The sequence below is a fragment of the Coffea arabica genome, chromosome 1c (genome assembly GCF_036785885.1).
Source record: "Coffea arabica cultivar ET-39 chromosome 1c, Coffea Arabica ET-39 HiFi, whole genome shotgun sequence".
Taxonomy (NCBI): Eukaryota; Viridiplantae; Streptophyta; class Magnoliopsida; order Gentianales; family Rubiaceae; genus Coffea; species Coffea arabica.
Genome location: NC_092310.1, coordinates 8089061 through 8116796, shown reverse-complemented (window position 1 = coordinate 8116796; position 27736 = coordinate 8089061). Strand labels below are relative to the sequence as shown.

The window sequence follows — 27736 nt, the reverse complement described above, 5'->3', positions numbered from 1 at the left end:
ATGACTGCCAGTCGAGGAAATATCTGGATTTCTTATTGGATTGCAAACAAGATTACTGGACTCAAAGATCTTCTGTCAGATGGGCGTCACAAGGGACCGTAACACAAAGTTTTATCATCAATGGGCGACAAAAAAAAGAGCTAAAACGCATATCTCCAATTTGTCAGATGACGCCGGTAACTGGATTTCTGACCCAACTGCCATCAGTAATCACATCTTGCATTACTTTTTGAATTTATATCGAGGCCAAACATCCAGAGGTTCTATAGACCTTTCCCTAAATCAGGAAAGACTGGCTGAATTTGAGCCTATCTTAGCCAGTGTAAATGGTTGTTTAAATGATGAAGACAGAAGTTTCTTACAACAGGAGTTTACTTCAGATGAGGTTCAAGCGGCAGTTTTCCAAATGGGCAAATGGAAGGCGTCAGGACCAGATGGGTTTCCAGCGGGATTTTTTTAACATTACTGGGACATAGTTGGTCCAGAGGTCACCAAAGCAGTCTTACAGTTTTGCCATTCGGGGCTGGCATCAGAAGGTTTGAATCACACAAATATTGTCCTCATCCCAAAATCACCGTGTCTCACAAAGGTTTCGGACTTTCGACCGATAAGCCTCTGTAATGTTTTGTACAAAATTGTCGCCAAAATGTTGGTCAATCGGCTAAGGCATAAGATCACAAAGTTGGTAGCCCCCTATCAAAATGCTTTTGTCCCAGGAAGACTAATCTCGGATAATGCCCTTATAGCTCATGAGGTGCTGGAGTTTATAAGGAAGAGGAAGCAGGGTAAGACCTATTTAGCGGCCTTAAAGCTCGATATCAGCAAAGCCTATGACAGGGTATCTTGGCAATTTTTAGTAGCAATGCTTCATAAAATGGGCTTTCCAGATTCTTGGATCAGGATCATTTCACAATGCATATCCTCAGTCTCTGCCTCAATTATTGTTAATGGGGTGCCTTCACCTATCATTTATCCACTCGACGTCTCCGTCAAGGTTGTCCATTATCTCCTTATTTATTCATTATACGCCAACAAGCTCTGTCCTCTCTCCTAACAAATCTTGCAGAGACGAACTCATGGCCGCCGCTATGGATTTGTCGTGGTGGTCCCCCTCTATCCCGCTTGATGTTTGCAGATGACATTATGGTATTTTTTAAATGTACCATAGAGGCGGCTGGGAAGTTAAAAAGATGAGCTTGATATATACCGACATGTTTCGGGGCAGGAAATTAACTTTGCTAAGTCTAGCCTTGCTGTTAGCCCCAACACGCCCGCTGAAATCAAAATGGCCATTTCAAGAGTACTTCATATTCAAGTAGTAGAAGGAATGGGAAGATACCTGCGGCTCAATATGGATTTTTCCCAAAAAAAAATCTGTTTGCTCATCTCAAATCACAAATCTCCAAGCGTATTGGGAAATGGAGGTCATCCAATCTTTCAGTTATGGGCAGAATCGTGTTAGCAAAACGTGTGCTAAGTGCACTGTCACAGTATACCCTTTCAATGTTCCGCGCACTATAGCCAAGTCTATTGATAAATATATAGCGCGATTCATCTGGACCGGGGATGTTGATGGGCGTGGAATTCATTGGAAAGCATGATCTATTCTAACTCGGTCCAAATTCAGAGGGGGATTAGGAATGAGATCCACAGAAGAAATGAACAGGGCTTTAGTTGCCAAATCAGCTTGGCGAATACTTTCTCAGCCGGAGAATCTGTTTAGCCGTCCGTTTGTAGCCAAGTACTGTCGACAAACTAACTTTCTAAGTGTGCGTTGTGCAACTCATGCAACTTTGGGATGGCGAAGTATCCTGTGAGGAAGTGACCTACTAAAGCTGGGGCTAAAGTGGCGAGTGGTAAATGGAACAAAAATAAAGTTGGAGGACAACTGGATTCCTGATTGCCAAAACCCCTTTGCGACATTTCCAATCTGCCCCAAATGCTAAACATGAAAGTTGCAGACTTGATTGACTCTTCTAGGAACTGGAGGGAGTCATTGATTGAAGTGTTGTTCCCTAATCAGATAGCCCATAAAATTCTCACCATTTATATCCCACAGCCTGGAGGAGAAGATCATATGATATGGGAGTTCGAAAAAAGCGGGGCTCATTCAGTTAGGTTATCATTTGGCCCATACTATAGCTCAAAGCCAGAGTGCGTCATCATCCTCATCATCTGATGGGCCATCGATTTCACATAGGGTTTGGAAGCGGCTTTGGAGCTTAAGCATTCCTTCGCGTATCCAGTTCTTTGTGTGGCGATTATTGCATAATGCTTGTCCTACTAATTTGGCTTTGTTCCAAAGAAAGTTTGTCTGTGTTGTGGCGAGCATAAAGAAACGTCTTCCCACTTATTCCTGCATTGTCAAACTTCAATTAGACTGTGGAGAGCATCACGGCTGGGATTTGACTTCGAGACAGGTGTGCCAATTCCTTTATCTATTTGGCTGCAACAATGGATAATAGAGGCCCCTGAGGACGAGGACTTAATCTTATCCATCCACATCTTATGGAATATCTGGCTGGAGCGAAATAAATTTATATGGGAAGGTGTACAATCTAGCCCAGAGCAGATACTGCGGGCAGTGCAGAGGATGAATCGAAAGGGTTTGCCATGGCAAGAGGAGAGTCAATTCCAACAAGGTTCAAACTTTAACGCTTGCAAGAAGCCAGTCAATATAAGGAATCTAGAGCTATTTTTTGATGGACTACAGACAAATCATCACAACTGTCAGCTGGTACTAACCATTGACGGCTCATTTAAAGCAACGACTCAGATACATAAGGCAGCCATAGCATGGGTGGTTGAAGATAGAACTGGCAATGTGATTTTTCAGCACTCCACTCAAGTTCATGCATTGACAGCTTTGCAGACTGAGGCTCTACCATGTTTGTCGGCTCTCAGGAACCTGTGCACCGTTTCCTGGCAATCTGTTCTTGTTAGAAGTGATTCTCTTGCTACTTCACGCTCTAGCTAAACCAGACAATTGTCCGCCACAGGTTCGCTCAATAATCGAAGACATTTTATGTACTGGCCAGTTCTTTTTTGCAGTCCAGACTGTTAAGATTGAGAGAACACTAGTAACGAAAGTTTTTGCAGTCCAGACTGTTAAGGTTGAGAGAACACTAGGAACGAAAGCTCATGTACTGGCGCGCGAAACTAGAACATTGTAACTTATAACGCAATGAGTTTCATTTCGGATCTAAAAAAAAAAAAGTGCCTACAACCATTATGATGTCATGAAACCAAGAAAAAGACTGTCGGCCAATCTTTTCCTTTGTTTTATTTCGTTCTGTAACCACCGAGACTCATTCTAACCAATAAAAAATAGAGCACAACAAATCTTGATGACAAATTTCAATTTTCAAGTGGTGGTGCATAAATTTTTCTCACCTCCCAACAATAGTTGGACATTACATGCACCTTTGTGCCCCACGTCAAATTTTGATCAATAATATATTTCAAATTTGAATTTGATTCCTCAAAATCAAGTGGATCCAATTTTTACTCCATTGATCCATTTCAAACGTTAAATTTGACGCTCTCAATTGTGACGAGCCGATTCAATATATAAAATATCATGGACTACAAGTAAATAACTAAAATAATTTAAAAACTCCCCAAATAGTTTACACCAAATATTTCTCTGGTTGGGGATTAGTACAACATCAGCAATTCGTACAACATTCGTCCACTTTCTTTTGGGGTCGCTCTGTAGAATTTAGACTTTCGTTTGGGGTCGTTCTATAGAATTTAGACAGAATCCAACATCTTTACACGATCAGATAAAAGCATGAAATGGAAGATAAGATGTTTAAAAAGGCATTCGCATCCATATAGATCTTCAAGAACCATCCAAGAAGAAATTGTTTCGACTAAAAACAAACAGTAATTTGCATTAGAAACTAAACTATATGTCACCATACAGGATTTGGAGTTAAAAATGGTTTTCACTTCCCCAAATAAAACAACACAAGCCATTGCTTCAAGTTCTTGCCTCACCTAAGCCTTTCAAAAATAACCAATCTAGCGAGATAACGGACCAATAAAACAAAGCCATTGAAAAGAGGAGGAATGGAGCCCCAGCCATCCACAAATCCACCAAATGAAAAGAGGAGAAAAATACATCCTTACAGGAAAGAACATCAGCAAGTATTTCCCAGATCACAAAATAGCAAGACATTGTGATCCATTAGGAAGACTTGGAAGAACCATATTTAGTAATGACCAATAACTATCTCACACAAGATCAGGCTTTCCCTCCTCTTTTTGACAGGGCTTGGGGCCGGCTGTCTGATGTGACAGGCAGAATTACAAACATCCTACCAACCAAAACAAAACAAGCATACAAGCAAGCCACAATCAAGAACCACAGACAAGAAAGTGCTGCCACAGATGCATCTCCAACAAAACAAAAAAAAATTCCAACTCTTATGCAGCGCAGTCAAGAAGACCAACAGGCCGAGGGAATCACTTAGCTATCCCCACCAATAGGCAAGCTACAAACGTCTCCCAGCAATCTCAATTAATCAGTTTTAACACAAATAGCAAAACAACTTATGCATCAATAATCATTCGTCATCTGCAGCAATCTATCCCAGAGAGCTGTATGAATAGCACACCTTTCCTTAGCAATATGCATTCTTTTTTTTTTTTGGGGGGGCGGGGGGGGGGGGGGGGGGGGTTGGTGGTGGTGGGGTGTGTGTGTGTGTCCAAACGGAAGAGCACCTTGAATCCCATTAGACATATTTACCACTAATATCACAAATCAAGCGATTCACCAACCATATACCTCGATCACCACACACTATCTTGTTTTCATACCAAATCTCACCTTTCCTTGATAATATGCTTTTTTTATTGGGTTTTATTTTTTGGAAAGAGAGGGGGGGGGTTGTGTGTGTGTGTGTGTCCATACGGAGGAGGGCCTTGAATCCCATTAGACAACCTTAAATTTACCACTAGTATCACAAATCAAGTGACTCGACAAACATATACCACGATTACCCCACACTTCTTCACTTGTTTTCATACCAAATCTCACCCTTAAAGATAACTGCAGGACTTTACCTATAAATCAACTATGTTATCACCATCAGTTATGAACATCCAAATAGGAGATCAACTAGTGTGTGAAACAAATACTATGCGACAGTTAATTTTCTATAACATTCAAGGGGCTTAAGCTTGCACAGGTAAATCATCCACAACAAATGACAAGTTGCCCTGGAACTCCTCCATTTCAAGAATCCAACGAAATCAACCTCAAAGTTGTACGCACTTCAAACAAATTAATGATTTTCAATAGTTGAAAAAAAGGCATTTGGATTCCTCTCATTTTGTCAATCATTTACAAATGGTTCTAACCACCTCCCAAATCAGCAATGCATATACAACTATTGCAGATCTTAGATTGGACCTTGATGCCACACCATGGCTGTTAAGGTCATAAGCAAATATTGTCCAATAACTTCCTTAAAAAAAAAAAAAAATCAGTTACATGCACTTTAAAATTGCATACTAAACCTATGTACCAGGGGATCCCAAAATTCAAGTATGAAATGAAATTCACAAACAATACCAGTACCAGGGGCATGTAGGTTGATGACTACGAAGACAGATATTGTATGCATCTGTTCTTACATGACTGAACAATACCAGTACCAGTGGCATGTGATGTTTTCGACAAACACAATAACAGGATGGCATGAAGAGAGATTCCATGATTCAAACCACAGTATCATGGATATCTGAATATCATCATCCAAGAGAAGACCTCTATTTCTTCACAATCCTCTTGCTAGGACTAGATTTCTGCAAGGAAGTACCAGGACATCAGAACCCAACTTAAAATTCGACACCAAGATGAAAACCAATATCAGAGTTGTCCATTAGTCCCAACCATCCAGAAATTTAGATTATATACATACCATCAAAACTAATTAATATACCAAGCATAATGTTAATACTTTTCCGATCATGATGAATCATCAAAACACCAGGAACCGGCTATACATACATGTTCAATGGCAGAATTAGTTTACAAGAAACAATCCCCAAAGAAAGTGCCTGGGATTAAGCTAATCGCAAATTAATGGAGAAGCAAAATAGGTGCAAGTGAATTAAATGGGCAGGTCGCCGCACAATTAACAGTTGGGATTAAGCAGTGATACGCAAATCGCTGCTCTCTTAAATGAGGATCGGAACATGGACTTCCAAGTGATTGCTGCCATTATATAATACAGCTGAAGTTTGACAAAAAAAAAAAAAAGTGATTGCTGCCAGAATGATTGATGCATAAGGTATTTCCATAAACACAGTGGACTATGGAAGAAAGGGATCATGAAAATTTTAAATTAAATTTAAATTATAGACATCAGAAGTACCAAAGCCCGTGACATCAAGCAGAAAGGAATGGTAAGAGTAGGTAAGAAAACCCCCCTGCAAAACAATATAGTAGCCTTTGATCTGACAATAGAGACCTTAAGTCTTCGCCACACCTTCCAGTCACTGGAAGCCTAGCCTCAACACAAAATGATATAGTAAATTAAAGCACACAGAAAGAAAATTATTTTTCAAGAAAATGAACAAAAAATAGAAAAAAAAGTAGGGAAAAAGAGAAGCTCATCCAAGATCTCATCCCAAAACCAAATAGCAGGATACCAAACATGGCCAATACTCCCGGTTCAAGCTTCCCTAAAATCAATACAACAGATAGAAACCATCACCAAGTACCCCCAGTGAATTTTCCAGGAAAGAGAACAAACAAAGACCACGTTGGCAAGAAAAACTCCTGATTTAATTCAAATCCATCCAAAAGAAAGCTCTTGTACACTCCGCACACCAGAGGTCCACTATTATTGAAAGACGACATCAAAAGAACCAGAGAAGAAACGAAATCATAAAACATCACAAAGATCGAAACAAACAGTAATGCAACTGCCTATAGCAATGCAACAATGATACAGAAAGCAAAACTTCAGATTACAGATTACACTTAAAAACAACACATCCAAAAGCCCATAGTCAGTCACCACCCTCAGCAGAATTCTGCGAGTGAAAACATGAATAGCCAAACAAAGACTTGAACTTGGCACAAAGATGAAATAAAAATTGTAGATCATCTACCATATTATCAGAACTAAAAAATGTAGCATTCATTCTTCTTCAAACCATGATGAATCAGCAACACCAAAAAGCCCTACCTATACAGACATGTTAGATGACAGAATTTAATTCCCATTAGATACCAAGTACCGCAGAGCCATCCCCAAAGAAAAGTCCTGGACTAAGCCAATCCATCAAAATACGAAAGCCAAGAAAAGAACAATTGGGTACAATAACTCAGGTGAATTGAATGGACAGAAGGCAATTCATAGATGGTTTAGAAATAAACAAGTTGACAATAAGCGCACACACACACTTGGTTATACCTCCATCTATTTCTCATGAATCAGGAGAGTCAACTCTGCAGGAATTACTGCCAGACCAAATAATGGAGACAGAATAAGTAAAGATTAACAGAAAAATTATAAATAAAGTGTCAAAACCCCTAAATTCCTCGTGCACAAAAGATAAATTAGTATAGGCAAGAAAATAACTCCCTCCAAAAAAGTTTACTAGCCCTCGATCCGAAAATGGAGAGGTAAGTTGAACCAACTTCACTGAAATTAGAAAACAGGCAACAAATCTACCATCCAGAGATCAAGCTAACCTAAAATGAAGACAACAGAGAGAAGCCGTTACCAACAACGACCAGTGAATTTTAGGCAAACAGCACAAACAAGAGAACTCCTGATTTACCACATCCATCCATCTATCCAAGAGAAGAGAGCTCTTTTTGCCCATGCAGAACTCCACCACCATTCTAAGACAACCACACCAAAAGAACCAGAAAAGAAGAGACAATCTTGAAAACAAAAAACAAAAAAAAGTACCATTCACGAAGTACTCAACATAGTGCAAAACTGCAAGAAAGTGTAGGCCTTCATGATCAATTCCTAATCAACACCATAGAGAAACTTCTAGAAGCCCAGAGCCACCACCTATAGCACCACCACCTAGAGTAACAACAAAACCACCACCTGTAGGTCCAAATAAAACCTCCAGATTTTACACTATGGTCAGACCCATCCAATTTATTCACAAAGACACACATCCCAGAGACTTCCCTTTGACTATGAGTTCGGCAAGCAACACAAATAACCAACAAAAATTTGAAATTTGACACAAAGATGAGGACTGACAATGGAATGAACCAATAGTACCAACTTCCTACAAATTTAGATCACCTACCATAACACCACCACCATTCATATAACAAGCATAAACTTGAGATCATGATGAACCACCAAAACACCAGAAACTACCTTGAAAAAACATGTTCAGTGGCAGAATTTGAGCACTAAGAAATACTTCAGAATATCAAAATCGCCAAACTGGTAAGATCCTAAGCACCTGAGAACCATTCGCCAGAGATAGAAAACGCATGGGATAAGCAGCAAAATGGGTGCATGTGAATTCAATGGGCAGGTCGGAAGGTGTCCAACCATTAATTGCTGGGATTAAGCAGTGATACCTTTTCCTCGAGGATCAGGAACACAAGACTTCCGAGCAATTACTGACCAAACAAATAATGCACAAGGCATTTCTACAAACATAATGGACTATGGAAGAAAAGATTTACAAAAAAATTAGATTATATTTATAATAGTCTGCAGACATCAAAAAGTACTAAAACCTGTAAAATGCTCAAGCAAAAAAAAGAGGAATGATACGCATAGGTAAGAAGATAAACCACTCTATAATAATGTACTGGCCTTTGATCTGAGGACAGAGATCTAAGTTTTGGCCACCTCTGAATCACCAAAATCCTAGATTCGACACAAAATGATATAGTAAATTAGAGAACAAGTAGAGAAAATCATTTTTAAAGAAACAGCCAAAAAAAAATAGAGTAGGGAAAGAGAGAGCTTATCCAAAACCGGTTAGCAGGGTGTTAAACATACCAACACTCCTGCAACAATCTTCCCTAAAATCAAGACAACAGACAGAAGCCATCACCAACCGCCCCAGTGATTTTTTCAGACAAAGAGAACAAAGAAAGACCATGTTGAAAAGAAAATCTCCCGATTTTATTCACATCCATCCAAGAAAGAGCTCTTCTAGCCTCCACACACCAGAAATCCACTATTCTTGAAAGACAACATCAGAAAAACCAGAAGAAGAAAAGACAAATCTTGAAAAATCACCAAGAACAAAACATAGTAATTAGCGTCAAGTCCTTGTTCAATCAAATCTAGGGGCAATGCAAAAATAAAGCAGAAAGCAAAATTAAGGATCACATTCACATCCATTACATAATTCCAAGAAGAATCGCATCCCATAATTCTAAGAAGAATGGCATCCAAAAGCCCAGGCCCAGTCACCACCCTCAGTAAAGGAATGGATCAGAAGACTTGGCACAAAGATGAGAATTATCCTCAAATAAAAACTGTCGACAATTTACCATTCGATCAAACCAATATGCATAGCCTTAACTCTTCTTCAGATCAAGCTGACTAAGCAAGATACCAGGAACCCCCCACCGATACAAAAATGTTTGATGACGGAATCTACTTCCTGTTATATACTGAGTAGCACAGAACCATCCCCAAAGAAAAGCCTGGATTAAGCTAGTCCATCAAATCCAAAAGCCAAAAAAATGCTAACCTTAGGTGAATGGAATGGGTAGGTTGAAAGCATTCATAGACAGTTTTTCCCGAAATAAACTGTTGAATAGCAAAGATATGCACTTGGTTACAACCCGTTCTATTCATTCATAGTGGATCAGGAAAGTTGACTCTGCATGACATGCTGCAGACCAAAAAGATGCACAGACAAATTATATTATAAATAAGGTGTCAAAACTCCTAAATTCCTCAAGCACAAAAGAACAATTAGCATCGGTCAGAAAATAACTCCCTCCAAAAAATTTTACAAGCCCTTGTTCTGAGGATGGAAAGACAAGTTTGAATCACGAATCACTTCACTGGAACAATGAGTTGCAACGCCCTAGTAATATAGAAAATTAGAGAACAAGCAGAGCAAATACACAAATGTCCTAATCAACTTCAACAAAACAGCAGAAAACAAGCAGGGAAAGAGAGGTCCTCCAAAATCTTGTTAAGCCCGAATAGCAAGGTAACAACATGATGAGAATGCTCCGATCCAAACTTCCCTAAAATGAAGACAATAGTTAAGCCATTACCAACGAACGCCAGTGAGTTTTAGGCAAAGAACACAAACAAAGAATTGATTGGTAGAAGAGAACTCTCGATTTATCACCTTCATCCATCCAAGAAGAGCTCTTTTTGCTTCCATCCATCCAGGAAAAGCTCTTTTTACTTTCATACACAGAACTCCATCATTCTAAGATCACATCAAAAGAACCAGAATTTAAAAGCTAAGAAATACTTACATCAATCTTGCCCTATTGATATGATCCTAAGCATCTGAGAACCATTCCCAAAGATATAGAAGGCATGGAACCAAAATAAATTCAAAAGCCTAAAGAGAACAAATGGGCAAAGATAACTCTGACGGAGAAGCAGCAAAATAGGTGCAGGCAAATTGAATGAAGAGCTTGAAAGCTATTTCAATGGTGTTTGTCCTGGGCAAAAAAGGTCTGCAGATATCAAAAGGTGACAAAAGCACAAGATTGTTTGTAAGAAGATAACTCCCTCCAAAACAGTTTACCATCCAAGGAAGGAAGGCTCAGTTGTCACAACAACTCCGAATCACTGAAACCCTATATTGCACAACACAAAGTAATGCAGGAGATCAGAAAATGAACACAGCTGTCTCACAGAGCAAATCAGTATCTATAGCCAGAAAACTCCCAGTCAAACAGCTGAAAACAATTAAGGACAGAGAAAACTTCTCAGGAATCTTGCAAACCAGTATAGCAGGGTAACATGACCAGACCCTCATGCATCCAAGCTCCCCTAAATCAATACAACAGACAAGGCCAGTTACTAGTTGACTCCCCAGTTACTTTTTTCAGGAAATAAAAAAGGAAACCAAAATAAGGGACGAGGGAAGAACTCCCGGTGTCGTAGTATAATATGCGCATCCAGAAAGTCTTTTTTAGCCCCACCGAAAACTACGATTCTGCCACACCACCACGAGAACATCAAAAGAACCAGAGAAAGAAAAGACGAATCTTGATAACAAAAAACGATCCAGAAATTACTAATTAACAAACTCAACAATAGTAAAAACTCAATCTTCCTCATCAATCCTCCTACCGAAACTACCGAAAGTCCAGAGCACCGCTTACAGCAATCGCAACAACAACAACAGCCACAGATATGGATTAAATAAAAACTCCAGATTCAGATTACACTCACATCCATCCAACAGAGAGTTCCTTCCCACTCCATCCACCCGAAATCCATCATTCTACAAGAAGCACAGCAAGAAAAAACAGAAAGAAGAACCAAAATGGGGCTATTTTTTAACCAAAACAGGGCTAATTTTGAAGGAAATTTGATGTCAAATTTGTCCGATAATTGGCATGATGCAGATATTACCACATAAACAAACCGAATCTAGTGCAAAAACTGGTATCCTTCCCGTTCAATCCTTCGAAATACCGCCAAAAAAAAAAACCATGATTAACTCTCACAAGTCACCATCAAAAAAATTAACGATAATAAGCTTCAAATTAATCAAATCATCACAGCCACAGAAGCAACGATCGAACCCAGCGATCATCATCAACTGAAGATCCTAACCTTCAGCTGAGACAAAAAACCACAACAATTAAATCTCATTTAGGGAAAGCCTAACCAAAGAATCTAAAGAAAACCCACGATGAAGATAAAGCAGATGATTTCTTACCACACGACGAAACGCAAGCAAGGCGACGGTAAGGGATATATTTATAGATGCTTGGGAAGAGAATGAACGGCTAGGATTAAGCGGTCATCAATTATCTGGACGGTTAAAAAGAGGTCTTATCCCTGTCGGACTCGGGCTAAAATTTCCTTACGCGCATTGCCCCAAAGTCGGTTCTTTATTTAATTTAGGAAATTTGGCCACCACCACATTTATAGATATTTTTTTGGTACGATAGAAATCATTTTTCTTTTACTGAAATTATTTTTTTTTTAAAATCCTGACAGCTGTGCGTGGTCAAAGTCGTAGGCTTGGAGAACTTTCTCGACACTTCCGTTCGAATTGTTTTTTCTTTATTTAATTTTTTGTCAAAAAAATATACTTGATATATGTGAGATAGAAAATAATTAAAAATAAATTTATAAAAATGATAAAAAAAATTTAGAGAAAAATGACAAGATCTAATTTGGTAAATAAATTGATTTGTTAAAATAGATTATTATTTTAAAAAATTAATTACATAAAAAACACTCCAGCTTTGGATCACAAATAGAGATAATTTTAGAAACCTCCCCCGAGAATTTTCATAATATCACTCAACTTTTCTGAAATTTTTAAATCTCACTTACTTCCCTTGAATTGACATTTCTTGTACTAACATTTTAATCAGTTTGGAGGAAATATAAGAAAGATGAAACTTTTGTTCCAATACTACTCTTATGTTATCCTACTTATGGAATTTATAACAACAATAAAAAGTAAGATAAGATTAAATTTTTATAAGGTGTAAATTGCTTGACATAAACTATTTATTTTAGTTGTATTGAAACAAAATAGCAAAATTTACACCTTGAAACATTCACACATATGAAGAGATTATTTTAGTTTTCAATACAACTTAAACTACACCATGAATTAAAACATATTTCTCCAAAAAGTATCTTGACTTCCTTAATTTTAAATGTACACGAAATTTTTAAGTGTTAATTACTCTCCAAAATCGTCTTAAGTGATTGATTTTGATTAAATTTAATTTATGCACGTACTTTGCTATCCCACTATGATCCTAATGTAAAGAAATATAGACCATTATTAGGCAACAATTTTTTTAATTTACATTTTTTGCTTTCAAAATATTATTTTGTTTTGGATTTTTGATTAAATAGTTATTAAGAGTAAGGGTAATGTTGTTAATTTATGATCTTTAATAGGAATATTTAGTTTTGTCAAATTGACAAGGGAGATAAGTGAGTTTTTAAAAACTTGAAGGGAGTTGAGTGATATTATGACAAATTTCAGGGGAGGTTTCTGAAGTAATCCCTCACAAATATGTTGTTGGTGTACCTATGTTTATTAATGTAATCTCCTTATTTTGATTTTTTAGTTTCTTGAATAAATTAAAAATACTTAGACTTTCAATTTGGTTGCAATTTAATAGTAAAAATAGTGATTGAAAAGCAATAATAGTGTAGGGATATTGTTGCCTAATGGATGTTGTAAATAAGGATTTAGATAAAACATTGATAAATAATGATTAACAAAAAAACAATTTTAATTAGATTATAGATACTCGTATTTTACATCATAACTCCTTCATTTTTTATTTGTGTGAATCAACAAAATACTTAAAATTTTAATTTCAATTACAATCTCATAACGAAACAGTGGTTGAAATGTAGTAATTGATAGCAAAATTGAATGGGGATTAAATAGGGATATTGTTGCCTAATTGGCATGGTATATAAGTACTAAGAAGGGGAACATTGATGAATAATTGAGTGCCAATAACAATGAAAAAAAATGTGAATATGGAGACTTTTTTCTTTCTCTTTTTTTTTTATCCCAATGAATATGGACCGAGCGAAAAAAAAATGGCTGAAATGAAAACACAACAAGATTCGAAAATTCCAGATTCCTCTGAAAGAGGATATTGGGCTAGATAGTATTCGGTACTTCAAGAAGGTTTCAGATTCCCCTGAAGTCGAATCTAGGCCCATCTCCAATTGCATCATTACATGGTTGGGCCTGATAGTTGAAAATTTGCAGGAGATTGGGCATCAGACTTCAAAGTTAAAAATTTGTTAAAATTTTGTGGTTTTTAGCAGAAAAAATTTTACATTTTCTATGAACATATTTTTTAATTATTTTTTTTATCTCATATATATCAAATCGGCATATTTTTCTACAAAAAAAATTCTAAAAATAGAAATCCAAACCAGAAAGAAAGATGTTCTCCTAAGGTGTAAATTTCCTCAACTAGGTTGGGTTAAAACTCAGCATTCATGGATCAGCTTTGGGAATTAGGACACCTTGGCTTGGTGTAGCCTGTGGCGGGGCATTCTCCGAAATGATCAACGACATTGGCTAATGGGTTTTACTGGAAACACAGGGTATGCATCTAGCTTGGCAATTGAATTGTAAGCACTTTGGCATGGCATTTGGGACTTTGATATTGAACTTTCAATGAATTGAATTTTTCACAGGTTCTTGTTCAACTTGTTTGAGTTAAAAAAATGTTTGATTATATATAATATTCGAATTGAGCTCGAGATCCTTTTCATATATTATATGAATAAAGTTGGAACACTAAATATTTAATTTGATTCGAGTCATTAAAAGCTTTGTTCATATATTATAGGGCAAAAAACACCAGCGGCTATTAAACTATTGTCAGGATCATGTTTTGGCCATCAAACTATTTTTTGTCAATAATTAGCCACTGAACAACTTAATCAGTAAATTCGTGGCCTTTTCGTTGATAATGACTCTTAATTTTTAAAATTAGCAGGACAGGGACAATTTTGTCCAACAATTTACAGATCAAATGCCACCACTTTCTGCTGCCGCTGTGCAGTCAATAAGCTGAAACCCAAGTCCAAGAACCCCAAGAATCAGCTTTCCGACGACAACGCTCGCCGGATTATCAAAGCCAAAGCCCAGTACTTAAGCCAGTTGAGGCGCAACCAGGGCTCTTGGGCTCAGACTCCCAAGTGGATTAAGAGGACCCCTGAGCAGATAGAGACAACAGGGATGTATAATCCCACTAATTGGCTCTTTTTTTGATGCTCGACTTATTCAGTCAAATCCTTGTACTCTCGCGAACAGCCATCAACCATCGTTCCCATGGCGCAGCCGGCTGTAACGGAACCTATTCTTCTTCCTATCAAGGTTGAACATGATCCCAATCCATCACCTCCGCAACCAGAAACTGGCACCCCTATCAACCAAGAGCCACAACCCACCTCCATCACTTCTCTCCCATCTCGACCATCACAAACCTCGTCATATCCTCCGTTAGCCCCATCTTTTCTCAGTTCAATCACCTATCTCCGCGACCTGTCCGCTGCCCTTGAAGCCTTCAACAGTTGCTATTACGACCTCCAAGCTCACCTCGATTCCATTAATTCCACTCTTGATTCCCAATTATCCCTCCAAAAATAATCTTTCCTCCCTACCCCGTGAAATTTTACCCATTATTCCCCTCCCTCCGCCCACCTCTACCCGACCACCATCAAGCCCTTCTCCAGTAAAAGAAAAAGAAAAAGAAAAAGGAAATGGGAAATCATGTCAATCAGAGCTGGAAAGCCTTTGTACATTAATGTCTAGCAGAGGGCTTCAGAAATACATGGTAACTAATATTGGAGAACCGGATAAACTCCGAGAAGAAGTTCCAAAAGCATTGGAACTCTTGCCTAATCCAGCAAAATTGGTTCTGGAATGCTCTGGGAGATTTTTTTTTTTTTTTTTTTGCAAGGGAGTAAAGCTTATACTAAGGATTCCCCCATGATTCCGGTGAGGGAGGCTTCTGTTTTAGTGTTAGATTGTTTTTTGCACATGGAAAATGAGGGTGGCGATGATAGAGTGATTAAGATTGAGAAGGCTACAAAATTGTCCTTGTCCTTTGCCACGTGTCTTGCTAATTTTAGAAATTAAGAGTCATTATCAACGAAATGGCCACGAATTTATTGATTAAGTTGTTCAGTGGCCAATTATTGACGAAAAATAGTTCGATGGCCAAAACATGATCCTGACAATAGTTTAATGGCCGTTGGAGTTTTTTGCCCAATATTATATGAACAAAGTTTCAACGCTAAGTATTTAGTTTGATTTGACTCACTAAAAATTCTATTTCAACATATTGAAGTTGTGTCGGGCACTCACATAAACATTCAACTTGTCAATTATGCAGATGCTCATCATAAGTTTTCAACCTGATGTTAGAAAATTGGGAACTTCTAAGTAGTAATTGGCAATGCAAGCGTTCTCAATACTGGAGAAAAGGCAATTCTTGCGTTGATCTCCTAGAATTTGAATTTGCAATTTGGGGCGCTTTATTTCCTAAGCCTCTATTATCAACAAATTTTATGAATGTTTCCTTGATTGTGCTATTATTAATTGGTAGTTAGGCCTCCAGTTGAACCCCCTCCCCCCCCCAAAAAGAAAGACTTAGTGTTTAAAATTTTTATCTATTTATTATTTTTTTTGGTAAAAATTTTCATCACAAATTTATGATCTAGATGTTGGATGAGATTCATGTCAGCATCTATTGATTCTTTCTTTCTTTGTTTTTTTTGGAGTGTCTCACATTCATGACACCTACATTAGTTGATAAGCTATAAAATCACCTATTCTTTTCACTTAAAATAATCTTGTGCACACAGAATTAAAAAATGATTCATCTACACTAAAACATAAAATAGTTCAAATATCCTTGTTCAATAAAATTATATACTAGACACACGCTCACATATATAATCACAACTTTCTAAAAACTTAATGAATCATTGTACACGCATTGCACACCCCAAGTCCATTTTAACATGAACTCCCAATCTCCTATCATGTGATTTTCCTTTCTCCCATTATCCCATTTTCCTTCCTTATTCAAGTAATGAAACAATTTTGTTGATATAATTGACTAGAACTTCAATCTCAATTAAATTCTTTTACTCCAATATCTTTTCCTCTCCAAGTATATATGGACTAAGTACTAAATTCATGGATCCCCATTGAATTATCTTTAAAATAAATTAATGGAAAAAATTGAATTGGATAATAAACTTCAATCAATATAATCCCATAGAGATAACCGCTATAAAATTGAAAACCTACATAATTTCTTATTGAAAAAACTATGATGGTAAAAAAAAAAGGCACTCACAAGAACCAACAAAAACACAAAAGATCATAAATTGGTAGTAGATTGCATTAAATTTAATCTTTATTGCAATTTGAATAAATAATTCCCAACATAAAACTCTTTGTCTACCTTGATACTCCATTTCGTATTATATTTTGTATTAAAGTTTTTTTAGTCAATACTGATATACACATATTTAAAACATGCTCTTAAGGTTTAATTTACTTGTATCTAAAACAAAAACTCAAGATACGTTTTGAAACTCATAGTACAAATTTATTATATTTTGTTTCATGTTTGAAATACTTTCTAAACTTGGATTTTGTAAATAAAATTTGTTCTTCTTTCTTTGGTAAATAAAAAAAGTACAGGAATCTTTCATTTTTGTAACTACAAGCATTTTTTATATTATTTATTAATGATGAAATGCAATGCAATTTGTTCATTTATTAGAGCAAAGTGTAATTTTGGCATCAATAGGACTGAAAACAAGCCTCAGCGGACAGAGGTATGTTCAGGATTGATTTGAAAATTAAAAAGAATGTTTGAACTCGACTTGTGTTTGATAATTTTTTGAAAGAAATTGATCGAGTTTGGTTTGAAATTTAAGACATATGTTCATGTAAAGCTTAGCTTGTCAAAATATCGAGTTCAATTACATACCATTGGACTTTAGCTTGGCTTGAAATTTCATGTTGCATTATATAGAGATTTTCACCCGAATTTATTGCCTTTTTTCCTTAATTTTTACTATCTGGTATTCAAGAAATCTATTACGATTAATCAGAGATGCAATTAAAGTCAATTATTCCTATCCAAGAAAACTATTACAATGAATTATGGATGTGATCAAAATCAATTATACCTATTTAAGAACCAAGAGCATTATATGCCTGTCATTTTATAAGATAAGCAATATGAACCCTAAGAACATGTTTATGGTGATCAAGTATAAACATATAATTAAAACAAGATAGATAAATCAAGGAAAAAGTCAGAAATTTAACTAAAATAAATAACCAATACTCCTTCACAAAATTCTAACCCTTGAAACAAATTAGTTCAATATAGCCATTAATAAACCCAAGAATTCAAGTAGCAAATACAATATTAGAAAATAAGTAAGAAAATTTTCTCAATTTTTAGTGCTCTAGTCTCTGTATTGATTGCTCCTTAATTCTTGCTTGCATGTCACTCAATCTCGATCTCTCAAGACAAGTTATAAAGCATGAACGTTACATTCGCAAATGGTATTCGGCCCCATGATTTTTTCGTTTGTGCATGCAAAGTGTAATGAGTAGGAAAGAAGATCGCTTTGGTCTTCACTATTGCTCGATAACCCGGGGGATGCACCATGGTTCCTGGTTGGGGATTTCAATGTCATAGTCAGTGAGGAGGAAAAGCAAGGTGATTTACCTTTTCGCCTAGGGGAGGGTTTTGATTTTATCTGTTTCATGGCTACGACTAGATTACGAGATGCTGGGTTTTCAGGGTCAAAATTCACATGGTGTAATAATAGAGGGGGAAGTGCGCGTATCTGGAAGAGACTAGACAGAATGTTGTACAACCAACATGCGTTGAGTTTAGAGTATAATTTTGAGGTGCAACATTTGGGGCGGGATCCCTCGGATCACGCTCCCTTGTTATTGACGGCACGGTCTAGGCTAGATAATAAGCCAAGATCCTTTCGATTCCTGAATGTGTGGATGTCTAACTTGGAGCTATTGGTTGTTATTGGACGATGTTGGGGTGGATCGTTTTCAGGTCCTCCCTTGCAGAGACTGGCGGCCAAATTGCGGGAGGTAAAACGACAAGCGCAATTGTGGTCAAGAGAGGTGTTTGGAGATATTTTTGAGAGGGTGAGAAAGGCAGGTGGGGAGGTGCTAAGGTTGGAGGGTCTTTTTGTTAATGACCCCTCGGAGCCAAACTTAATTGCACTTCAAGAAGTTCGGGCGGTTCTACGGAACTCACTCATGGTAGATGAAGGATATTGGAGGCAAAAGGCGAGGGTTAAATGGATTCGAGAGGGGGATAAAAATTCAAAATATTTCCATTATGTCGTTGCGGATCGTAGGGCAAAGGCGGTGATTCATTGGATCAAAGGTGCAACTGGGAATTGGATGACAGAAGATGATCGGATTGCAGCGGAGGCGGTTGAGTATTTTAAAATGTTATTTTAGGCGAAAACTTCGTCAGGATCTTGGGATACACTAAACGTGATTCCCCACATGGTTTCTCACTCCCAGAATGAAGAGTTAATGAAGATTCCGGAGATGGAGGAGATAAGAGAGGTGGTGTTTGGGATGGATAGGAAGAGTGCAGCGGGACCAGACGGTTTCACTGGTAGGTTCTTTACCTTTGTATGGGAGGTGGTGACAGAGTATGTATGTGAGGCGGTAATTAGTTTCTTTTGTGGGTAGAAATTGCCCAAGAGTATCACGGTAACATGGGTAGCTCTTATTCCCAATGTTAGCTCCCCTCAAGATTTCAGTCAGTTCAGACCGATTAGCCTGTGCAATTTCCTCAATAAAGTGATCTCCAAAATATTAGCGATTAGATTGGCCAAGGTTTTACCTGACATTATATCCCCCCAGCAAAGCGGCTTTGTGAAAGGTAGGCAGATTTTTGATAATATTCTATTGGCTCAGGAGCTCATAGCTGATATTGGAAAGACTAGTAGAGGAGATAATATTGTCTTAAAGATTGACATGGCCAAGGCCTATGATAGGGTTGCATGGCCATTCTTGATCCAGGTGCTGAGACGGTTTGGCTTCTGTGAAGCTTGGACTGATATGATTTGGAGGCTGATCTCGAATGTGTGATTTTCAGTTATGGTAAATGGATCGCCCCGAGGTTTCTTTAAGTCTAGTTGGGCGATTCATCAAGGTGATCCGCTTTCGCCAGCCCTTTTTGTTTTGTGTGCTGAGGTGCTTTCCCGTCATCTGAATTCCTTGGGTAGACGGCAGGGGTTTGTGCCTTTTTGGGTTCCGCATGGATGCCCTATTATCACGCACTTGGCTTATGCAGATGATATCATTATCTTCTCGAGTGGCATGAAAAGGTCACTGCAGCTGGTTATGAATGTGTTGGAGGACTATACGTCGATATCGAGACAGAAGGTGAACCATTATAAAAGTAGTTTCCTATCCCATGCTAGATTGTCGGATTTACGGAAACGTGTTGTAGCACAGGTCACGGGGTTTCGGTCCCAGGCCTTTCCGGTGACGTATTTAGGGTGTCCATTGTACTCGGGAAGACGAAAAAAAAGCTATTTTGCTGCATTTTGTACTTCAGTTGCAAGTAGGATTTTATCATGGAAGGAACGGCTTTTGTCATCAGAAGGGAAGTTGGTGCTGATAAGGAGTGTGCTGGCATCCATGCCGATCCACATCTTTGCTGCATCCAGTCCTCCAAAAGAGGTTTTTGACATGTTGGAGTGAATTTTAGCTGAATTCTTATGGGGTTCGTCTGATTTTGGGCCGCGGTTTCATTGGATTAAATGGAGTCAGTGAGGAGGGAGGTGCGGGCGTTCGGTCTTTGCAACATGTGTTTGATGCTTTTTTTTTTTTTGAAATTATGGTGGAATTTTAGGCAGCGATGATCTTTATAGATTGAGTTCATGCATTGGAAGTATTGCCCGGATATGCATCCATGTTATTCCGATTTCTTCCTAGGACGGTCACACAATTGGAAGAGGATGTTACACGCTCAAGTGGTAGCGAAAACGCATATCAGATGGTTGCTGGGTAGCGGATCTTCCAACTTTTGGCATGATAATTGGTTGGGCACAGGGCCGCCGTGTAAGCAGGTGGAATCATTTCAAGAGTGATCGGTTGCAGACTTTGTCGTGGAAGGTAGGTGAGATCTGCAGCGCTTAAATGGGGTGCTACCTGTGGGATGGGTACAGCAGGTGATGGGGATGGCTCCCTCTACTACGGCAGAGCCGGATGACATGATCTGGACCCCTACGAGTTCAGGTGAGTTTACTATTTTATCGGCATATCAGATAGTGCGTAAAGGAGGTATTGGTTCACGCATGTTTGCTTCTTTGTGGCATCGGGCTTTGCCCTCAAAAATTTCCATCTTTATGTTGAGATTACTGTATGGTAGATTGCCGTTGATGGATGTATTACACAAGTTTGGGGTTCTGGACCCCTCTAGGTGCTTTTGTTATAGTTTGAACCTATCCTCAGAAACTATTAACCACATCTTTTGTACGGGGGAGGTGGCTAAGCAGGTCTGGGGTTGCTTTGAGGGTCTTATTGGCAGGTTTAGTGCGGCTTTCACGGTTAGACATTAGCTAATGCGTTGGTGGGTAAAACCTACACTTAATACTTACCTTGGTTTTGTTCTCCGCACGTTGCTATCGTTAATCTGTTGGAATTTATGGAAGATGCGAAATTTGTGGCTATTTGATGCTAAGTTAGACTCGGTAATGCATGTTTGTGATCGGATTTTCTTAGAGTTGAAAGAATGGTTCTGTTTTCAGTTTCGGGAGATATCACTGCTTGGTAACTCACGGGTTGATTTTTTCGATATGATAGCAAGATTGCGGAGCAAGTGTATCATACGGGAGGCTTGTTGGCAATGTCCGATTCAGTCGGTGGTGAAATTGAATGCTGATAGTTGCTCAAACGGTAACCCAAGGAGGAGTGGTGGTGGGGGTCTGTTCAGGGATTATGTTAGGAGGTTCCTGCTTGGTTTTTCGTGCTGGTTTGGGGAGACTACAAGCCTTCAGGCGGAGATGAAAGCTCTACTTTTTGGTGTGCAATTAGGTGTGTCCCCGGGATTTGTTAAGTTGCATTTAGAATCTGATTCACTGGTGTTGGTCCGTATTATTCAGGGGAAGATTAGGTGTCCATGGCCGTTGCAGAGGGAGTTACCAGAGCTGCAGCGATATAGACGGTATTTTGAGGTCGTGTCTCATTGCTTTCGGGAGGCAAACAGGCCAGCAGACAGGTTGGCTAATGTTGGCGTGGAGGTTGGGTGTACTACAATTTATGAGCCATATAATGCTTTGCCTTGGTTGGTGAGTGGAGATATTTCTTTAGATGCGTCTGGGTTTCCAAACTTTCGTAGACGTTGGCCGTAGGGGTTAATTACAGGTAGGGTAGGGTGTGTGATCTTGTATTCCTACGGAAGGGCTAGCCTCGAACTTTGTACTTTTTGTGATTGCACTAATAAAAGATGATATTTTAAAAAAAATAAAAAAATAAAGCATGAACTAAAGCTAACCTATTATTTTTCTAATCTAAAAACATCCTAAATAACTCTTATTTATAGCTCGCTCAACTTGTAGTCCAAGTATGCTAGGATTAGGTCTTAAAGTGCTAACAAAATGTTGAGTCCGAGGAGAATTTTGATGAAGTTCGGTCCTAAATCCAGGCCCGGACATGTTTCACATTGAGATTTAGTTCAAATTTCTGTGAACACTCGGTGACTTGTCCATGGTTGGATTTCTTCCTTTACTTTTTCCATTGGAAACCGGGTGATACATTTGGCGATAAATCTGGCATCGGACTTCCCTTTGGCTTTTTCCCACTTTTGTCGCATTTGCCACTTGTTCCCTACTTTTTTTTTTTTGCTTAAACGTTTTTTTTTTTAACTTAAATCCCTAAAACCGTGTAGAGAGTTGTTCTAAGGCACAACGAGATAACATACAGGGTCGATCACGAAATCTGCTGATAAAAACTAAATTACTAAATCAGTCGGACTATCTATAGGATCTTACTTATTCCTTACTCGATTGCATATATTTCCTATAGAAATTGACAAATATTCAAATTAGCCAGTTTCCATTCAAATTAAGCACTAAAAACACAATTAACTGACAAGTTACACATATAAAATCACTATACTTCACACCCTATCAATCCACCACCACCTCCCCTCCTCCACTGCCACCATTGTCACTCTCCCTCCCTTCTTTTCCTTCACTCTCCCAGGGGAGGAGGGTTGCCAGGGATAAGAGAGGGAGCAATACATAAAATTTTATCATAAAATATATCAAGTTTATAAATATATAGGTAAATGGAGTTTCAAAATCTTGTTATAATATAATATTTGTTTTTTTTGGAAAAGGGAATTGTAAAAATTTTAAATTTAGGTGTTGAAATCTAATTTATCAGAAGGATACAACTGGTATTTAATTCATAAGAAAGGCATTAGTTACTTTTCAAATGACTAAGAATAAAAGTAAATAATTCATCATCTATCTATTATACGTCCCTAAGATGAAGTGGTGTTGCCATCTCACTGTAAGCAAGCCCCATGGTCACATGGCATTGCCATATCATCAAAGTTGCCCTATCATTGGCTTGAAATGTGGGACTCATTGATGACGCATCATGACACATCATCTCCTTTGAGACCATTGCGCTGAGTTGACATGGACCATACAATCAATGTTGGCAAGCTCTAAATGTTGTATTTAACTGTGGCTATTAGTTCTCGAACCCAGACTAACATAATAGCAACGACTTGAACCCTGGCTAGGACAATGACGATAACGATTTGTTGGTGCTCCAGCCAGGGCAGCTATTGAAGAGTAGTTTGTTAGAAAATAAGATTAAAATCTTCTACCATGACTTACAAAGCATGAACAAAGAGGATTAAGATATATCTTGTGCCATTGATTATGTCTCTACTTGGAGTTGTATGGTTTCAAGTCTTGATCTTTTCTTTACTACTTTTTCTTATGTTTGCTCTCGTTATGGGATAATTCTCACAAACTCATTGAATGGAGAGACGAACCAAGAGCCTATTTGTAGATGTATAAGTGATCCATCCCATTATTAATTATTAATAAGACCCATTAATATTTTCTACTTGATAAGATGAATCTTACCATTAATCAATTATTTCAGGGATGTATATACAATAGTCATAAATATATATACATTTATTTATGTAAAGTTTCATAAATGTATATATAAATTCGTTTATCACTTAGGTTAGATTCATGAATTTGGTCATTGAATCTTGTGACTTATTAATTTGGTACATGACTTTGGTCATGATATTTTGATTCTATCTAGTATTTGTTCTTCAATGTATGCGGGACTTTTATTACTTGTACACTTATGTGATCATGTAGGGCACAATAAGTAATTAATCTAACAGCCTTCAGTTTAAATGAAGTCTTTTTGTGGGTTTTCAGAAAACTTCCTCCCATTACCCAAAAACAACCATACGATATTTTAACAACATGAAACTAATAATATGGAACATCCCACTATGGTTTTTTTAACACAAAAAAAAAACAAAGAAAAAAGAAAACTTATTTGTACTGTAATTATAACTTGTACGTTTCGAAGCTTACCATCTATATGTAAGATATTTGTGAATATTACTCGAGTATTTATCTGGCCGTAATGGTTAACCCAAGCCATCCCATCTAACCAGTAGACATTGGATTCATCCCGCTTTAGCAATTGATACACCCTATTCCATCTACCCTCTACATATTCACTTTAGTCTCCCTTATATATGTATACAATTTAAAACTTAATTTTATCTGCTCTAGAAAACTAAAGCATTAATACTTGGAGCATAATCAGTCCTTTAGGAGCACTCATTAGACAAACATATTAAATAGTTTGTGTACTAATCTAAGAAGAAAAATGATATATGTACACGGATTATACACATCACTCAATATACATAACATAGTTTGAATCTTGAATTTAAACTTGAGTTACATCTAGAAAAAATACATCGTTAGATTGGGCTTTATAAAAGAAATTATAAATTAAAAAAATTGTCTTGAATTACATCTAAAAATTACATGTAAAAGAAATACATCGCTATATAAATTTTAAAAATGTCTTGAATTACATCTAAAAGAAAATATCGTTAGATGTATGTTAGTTTGGACTTTATATGTGACCATGTACAATCGTCTTTTGATTTTCTTTTCCAGTCATATTTCGTTGCACCAAGATAGTTAGCCCATCCTAGCTAGGTTTACACCTTGTTGTGGCACATTTGGTGCACAGGGGGTGTTGACTTGAGGAATTATATTGCCTTACACTTATTTTATGGTGATTGGTGTCTTACTATTTCAATAGATTGACTCCATTTTGATTACGAGGGATACAGATGCATCATCTGCAAATCAGAATCACGTGGGCAATGAGGTTCCCTAACTTCTCGTCCGGACATCAGTTTTCCTTTTCCACACAAGGAATTAGGACTAACTCCTTCATCGGTGATTGAGATGCTGGTTCCCCCGTCAAGTAGCATATCATCTGATGTCGCACGGTAGTCCGACTGGTTCCATAATATGGTAGTTACCAACAAGTCTCGTAATCGATCTCCGTGTGCTATCTCAATGTATATTCTTGAAATAAGGCTCTATATAATTTTAGGGGATTAGTTTGGCACGAAAGTTTGGAATATTCCTAAGTAAAAAAAAAAAAATTAGCATATCAGCTGACGCTGAGCACTCAAACTCGATCAAAATTAGGTCCCTAATTAGTGGCTAAGACATTAGTTCGCTCATCAAATAGCATATCATTTTTGGCTTGTATTTAATTTTATTTTAATAAAGAATGTTTCTGTTACTGGTGTTGTTCTCTAATCTACTTGCTGTAGTTACTAAATCTTTTGCGCCCGTACTATGATGTATTCCACTGCTAAACTAATAGGTTATTTTGAGGACCTCTTCTTTGGTCCTGATTCAGATGATAAATGATCATCTAGCAATCTAGCAAACGTTCACCCTTTTTGAGTTTTTTTAAGCATTGTGTAATTAAATTTCCCACATTTTGTGTGTGTCTGGCTGATTTGGTGTAATGATAAACACCAATCTGGAATTCAGTCGTCCTGAAAAATCTACTAACTTGAATACTATAGCCTAAAGTTTTTATCATACTTTGGTAAATATTTGAGCTGTGTTGACGTTGCATCCCAAGTCACTTTTGCTTTTCTGTTACTTGCGCACATACATTTTATACATGACTTAACATATTTAATAGAGTTTGATATACAAATATAAATTCATTCTCATTGCTTCCAATTTATTGTCGACCCAATCGATTCTCTCAGAAATTGAGGCTGCTAAGAGGTCATGATGTTGGAACCAGGCACTGGAGGTGATTTAGGACGACGTTGTTATAGAGCACTAGCAGTGGATTGCATACGGTTTTGCATTTGTAACACTAAAACTCTTAAATGTTAAAAAAGTAAGACTCAATGATGCTAGCAACACATCATGACCATCAATTTCACTCCCTAATTCTAACTAAAGCATAATTTTATTCCAGTTCAAAATAATAAAATCCTGCTACAGTCTTCTGCCTCCACTATCAATGCTAAAATGAAAATAGTAGAATATTTTATCTTATATAATAAGCTAATCAAGTAGAAGAAGATGCTTCGTTGATTGTAAAAGGAATTTTCGAAGCTAAAAATAAAAGGAAAAAAATTAAACAAAAGAACCTTAAATGGAAATTATAGTAGCCCTACACAAATTTCTCTTTACATATCAAACTGATGGAAGAACCTACAAGTTACCTCTCCAAACCGCCTTTTTCAATGAGGATTATCCTCATTGCTATTTGATTTGTCAATTTTGTTCTATTGTTTTCTGAATCTTTGATGTTCCGTATGAAACCACATGGAACCCTAGAAATATAGAGATAGGTTCCATGTGATGTGTAAATCACGTAAAACAGACGTTATTAAGACTAAGATGTTGAAATTTATTTTTTCACTTATATGAATCATGATGTTACTGGAGAATCATTTGGTGCCTTAAACTATAAAGAAAGGAGAAAAGAAAAAAAAATAAGTGAGGAACTTGGTCAATATTATACTTCCACCTTTAATTCATTCTATATAATTCTAAACAATTCAAGATTGGCATTCTGTCTGTTTTAAACGTAAAAAAGTTTCATGATTTAAACATCTCTTTGTTTTCTAATGGCATAAAGATCAGCATAATGCTGTTTGATCCATCCTTCAATGATCTCAACCTCTATTTTCCTTTGAGCAACCAAGCAGGACAGATCACTTTTTCCTGCAGGCAGTATGTCCAGGCAATGCGATCCTGCAAAAAATCATTCCGAAATGGTCATCAATCATGCAATGGAACCCCACAATCCCACGTACTAAAGGCACAAAAGCATGCGGCTCATATATTTTAAAATGGCATCAGCACTTAATTTGGTTATACTTGGGAGGAAATAGCATGCCGAATCAAGAAGAATCCTTGAGAAGATATAAAAAGCAGTAGTGGATCGAATTAAAGTTTACTTGGACTGAAAACAGCAAGAAGGCTGCTGGATAAGTTCTCTCGCACTCTGTGATTGAGAAATCAAACAATTAAGCTTAAGAAGCCATAAGTATTAAAATGTACAAAGAAATCAATAAACAAGGAAAAGTAAAAATGTCTTATTCATTTACCCCGCACTACTATAAGGATCCCTTAATCCATTGGAGAATATGATATTGCTTCCAAATCTTTGGAAAACCAATTTTATGTCCTACAATTTGTTGAATTTGTATATGAGAATCAAGAATGAAAAAAGTGAAAGTGATATTAATAACTAAGTTAGAATTTTCTATTTGGAAAAATATGAACAAATGACAAAGAAAATAACCAAGAACAACACTACATGGCATCCATAATAAGTAGTGATCCAATGAGGTCGAGGTGAGACCCCATATGAACTTTCGCAATACTCAATGAAATCTGGTAGAATGAAAGGTGAC

General features: G+C 37.3%; 2 protein-coding genes and 1 long non-coding RNA gene across 3 annotated transcripts; 2 read left to right on the top strand and 1 right to left on the bottom strand.

The window, feature by feature from the left end:
- Positions 1-5308: 5308 nt before the first annotated feature.
- Positions 5309-11898, bottom strand: LOC113713112 (uncharacterized). The gene is made up of 4 exons (XR_011817150.1): positions 10327-11898; positions 7804-10219; positions 7434-7714; positions 5309-6696 (listed from the first exon to the last, which is right to left on the bottom strand). It is a non-coding gene; the product is annotated as an uncharacterized lncRNA (long non-coding RNA).
- Positions 11899-15478: 3580 nt separating this feature from the next.
- LOC140038827 (uncharacterized) lies at positions 15479-19842 on the top strand. Its single transcript, XM_072084267.1, has 5 exons — positions 15479-15589; positions 18322-18427; positions 18785-19173; positions 19267-19400; positions 19494-19842. Exons 1-5 carry the CDS (start codon positions 15479-15481, stop codon positions 19840-19842), a joined length of 1089 nt encoding a protein of 362 aa, XP_071940368.1.
- Positions 19843-19851: 9 nt separating this feature from the next.
- On the top strand, positions 19852-22112 carry LOC140038826 (uncharacterized). The gene is made up of 4 exons (XM_072084263.1): positions 19852-20439; positions 20812-20874; positions 20931-21308; positions 21510-22112. The coding sequence occupies exons 1-4, from the start codon at positions 19852-19854 to the stop codon at positions 22110-22112; spliced, it is 1632 nt and encodes a 543-aa protein (XP_071940364.1).
- Positions 22113-27736: the final 5624 nt, after the last annotated feature.

Bases quoted from the DNA above. Each gene is read 5' to 3' on its own strand.
- LOC140038827 (XM_072084267.1), top strand. From the start codon at position 15,479: ATGTCTAGCAGAGGGCTTCAGAAATACATGGTAACTAATATTGGAGAA. The intron at 15,590-18,321 runs GTTCTGGAATGC...TGTAATGAGTAG, and splicing joins TGCCTAATCCAGCAAAATTG to GAAAGAAGATCGCTTTGGTC. The intron at 19,401-19,493 runs GTATGTATGTGA...TCCCAATGTTAG, and splicing joins GTATGGGAGGTGGTGACAGA to CTCCCCTCAAGATTTCAGTC.
- LOC140038826 (XM_072084263.1), top strand. From the start codon at position 19,852: ATGGTAAATGGATCGCCCCGAGGTTTCTTTAAGTCTAGTTGGGCGATT. The intron at 20,440-20,811 runs GTTTTTGACATG...GGTTGGGCACAG, and splicing joins CATCCAGTCCTCCAAAAGAG to GGCCGCCGTGTAAGCAGGTG. The intron at 21,309-21,509 runs GTTAGACATTAG...TTCTGTTTTCAG, and splicing joins GGTTTAGTGCGGCTTTCACG to TTTCGGGAGATATCACTGCT.